The sequence below is a fragment of the Camellia sinensis genome, chromosome 4 (genome assembly GCF_055761805.1).
Source record: "Camellia sinensis isolate YWXY chromosome 4, ASM5576180v1, whole genome shotgun sequence".
NCBI classification, from domain to species: Eukaryota; Viridiplantae; Streptophyta; class Magnoliopsida; order Ericales; family Theaceae; genus Camellia; species Camellia sinensis.
The window spans coordinates 199437911-199440353 of record NC_138964.1 but is presented as its reverse complement, the minus strand read 5'-3'; the positions used below and the strand labels follow the sequence as shown (position 1 = coordinate 199440353).

Below are 2443 nucleotides of genomic sequence, written 5' to 3'. Positions count from 1 at the left end.
CTATTGATAGTATTTCTTGAGGTTTGCTACGTTCCAGGGCCGAGGTATTGCTTTGCCATTCAGATCCTCTAGGTAGTATGCTTCATTTCCAACAACGGCTGTGATTTTATAGGGACCTTCCCAGTTCGGCCCAAGTTTGCCCTCACTAGGCACCCGTTTGTGATCCATGACTTTCCTCAAAACCAATTCTCCTGGTATAAATTGCCTTGGGAAAACTTTTTGGTTGAAACTTCTGATGAGCTGCTGCTGATATGCTTCAAGTCTGATCAGCGCTGCCTCTCTTCGGCCCTCTGCCATATCTAGTGCTTGCGCGATAGCTTCCTCATTACTGGAGCTTTCAAATAATTCAGACCAAAGGGTTGGGAGACCTACTTCAAGTGGGATGATGGCCTCCATTCCATAGGTTAAAGAGTAAGGTGTTTCTCCTGTGGGGCGTCGTGCTGTAGTTCGGTAGGCTCATAATACGTGAGGTAACTCTTCAACCCATTTGCCTTTGGCATGTTCAAGCCGCTTTTTCACTCCGTTGATGATGGTTTTGTTCGACGCATCTGCCTGACCATTGCTCTGCGGGTACCTTGGAGAAGAGTTCCTATACTCAATTCTGAGGTCGGCACAAAATCTTCTGAAGATCTTACCATCGAACTGTGTTCCGTTGTCCGCAATCAGTATCCACGGAATGCCGAAACGCACTAACACATTTCTCAAAACAAACCGCTTTGTGTCGGCCTCTTTGATGCTTGTCAGTGCCTCAACTTCAACCCACTTGGTGAAATAGTCGGTTGCAGCAATGAAGAATCGCCTGTTCCCAGTGCCTCGCGCCAATGGTCCAACAATATCCAGTCCCCATTGCGCAAAGGGCCATGGGCTGGTGAGTGGAGTGAGAGTTTTGGCTGGCTGATGAATGAGTGGGCAAACCTCTGACATTTGTCGCACCTTTGTACGTACTGCTGTACATCTTGTTGCATCCGTGGCCACCAGTACCCGTGAGTGAGGGCTCGGTGCGCCAGCGACCTTCTGCCAACATGGCATCCACAAATCCCATCGTGAATTTCGTAGAGAACATTGTCGACGAGATTTGGATGCACACATAGGAGGTACGGGCCAAGGTAGGAACGTCTGTATAGCTTCCCAGACGGTGAGATCCAGAATCGAGCTGATTTATGCCTGATCTTGTTAGCTTCCCTTCTATCTTCGGGGAGTTTACCAGATTTCAGAAAAACCAATATCGGATCCATCCAGCTCGGCTCTAAGTTGTTGCAGAGGACTGGAGATGCAATACTTGGTTCTGGTACAAACTCAACCCAAACTCTCTTGGCATCCTTTGTATCCACTGATGAGCCGAGGCATGCCAGAGCATCTGCGTGGCTATTTTTGTCTCGACTGATTCGTTCCACTCGTATGGATTGAAATTTTCTGAGTAGGTCTCTGGCCTTGCCTGCATAGATAGCCATTCTTTCATCTCGAGTTTCATAGACCCCAGAAAAATGGTTTACCACTAGTTATGAGTCGCTGAAAACAAGAAGTTATTCTGCACTGAAGTGTTCGGCGCTACGCAAGCCAGCCAATAACGCTTCGTACTCGACCTCGTTGTTTGAAGCCTTCCATCCTAGCTTGAGAGTCTGTTCCCAGATAAAGCCTTCTGGTGAAATAAGAACTACTCCTGCCCCCGAGCCTCGGTTATTGGACGAACCATCGACGTAGAGTTGCCAGATGTTTCCAATATAGAGTTTCCATGCTTCCGAAGCTCTGGGTTTTCCTTTTTCGGTGGCGCGTGGCACTTGTGCCAAACTCAGATTCCCTGGTTCGGTACTCTGGGTGGGAGTAAATTCTGCGACAAAATCCGCCAAGACCTGGGCCTTGATTGTTGTCCTAGGTCAATATCGAATGCCAAACTCACCAAGTTCTACCGCCTACTTTGCTGTTCGGCCAGAGAAATCGGCTCGGCTGAATACAGATCTGAGGGGAAATTCAGTGAGGATGTGTAGCACGCCCGCGAGCGACCCCGCGCTACAGTCTACAGTTCGGACTCGATTTTGTTTGCGGTTCTAAATCTGAACCAAAGAGTCCAAATTTGGCAAATCGTTTTGAGAAAATAGATTTTTGAAAAGAAGTGCCAAACATGGACTGCTTTGCCAGATACAGAGTCGCCACCTAAATATTTTAATGGGGGAATTTAGGAAACCAAAGGCCACGTGTCCGTCATCACCAAAGTTGCCTCGGCTCGGGAACTTGGGTACGATCGGGGAAGGTCAGCTATGAGCACTCCCTCTCGCCCGATCCGAAGACCGGCCTCTACTAACCACGATATCCGTTTTTGAAAATGTTATGTGTTCTTATTCCAGTTATTAGCCTAGAATTACTATGTTATGCGCACAGTAAACAAGTATAGACTAGATTGCCTAATTTGGAAATAAGCATTGCATATCCGTTTGTCTTGAAAAAC

The 2443-nt window shown here is 47.6% G+C and overlaps 1 protein-coding gene across 1 annotated transcript; it reads right to left on the bottom strand.

Moving 5' to 3' along the window:
- Positions 1–396, bottom strand: LOC145824371 (uncharacterized). The gene has a single exon (XM_082924012.1). The coding sequence runs from the start codon at positions 394–396 to the stop codon at positions 1–3; it is 396 nt and encodes a 131-aa protein (XP_082780138.1).
- Positions 397–2443: the final 2047 nt, after the last annotated feature.

Bases quoted from the DNA above. Each gene is read 5' to 3' on its own strand.
- LOC145824371 (XM_082924012.1), bottom strand. From the start codon at position 396: ATGGAGGCCATCATCCCACTTGAAGTAGGTCTCCCAACCCTTTGGTCT.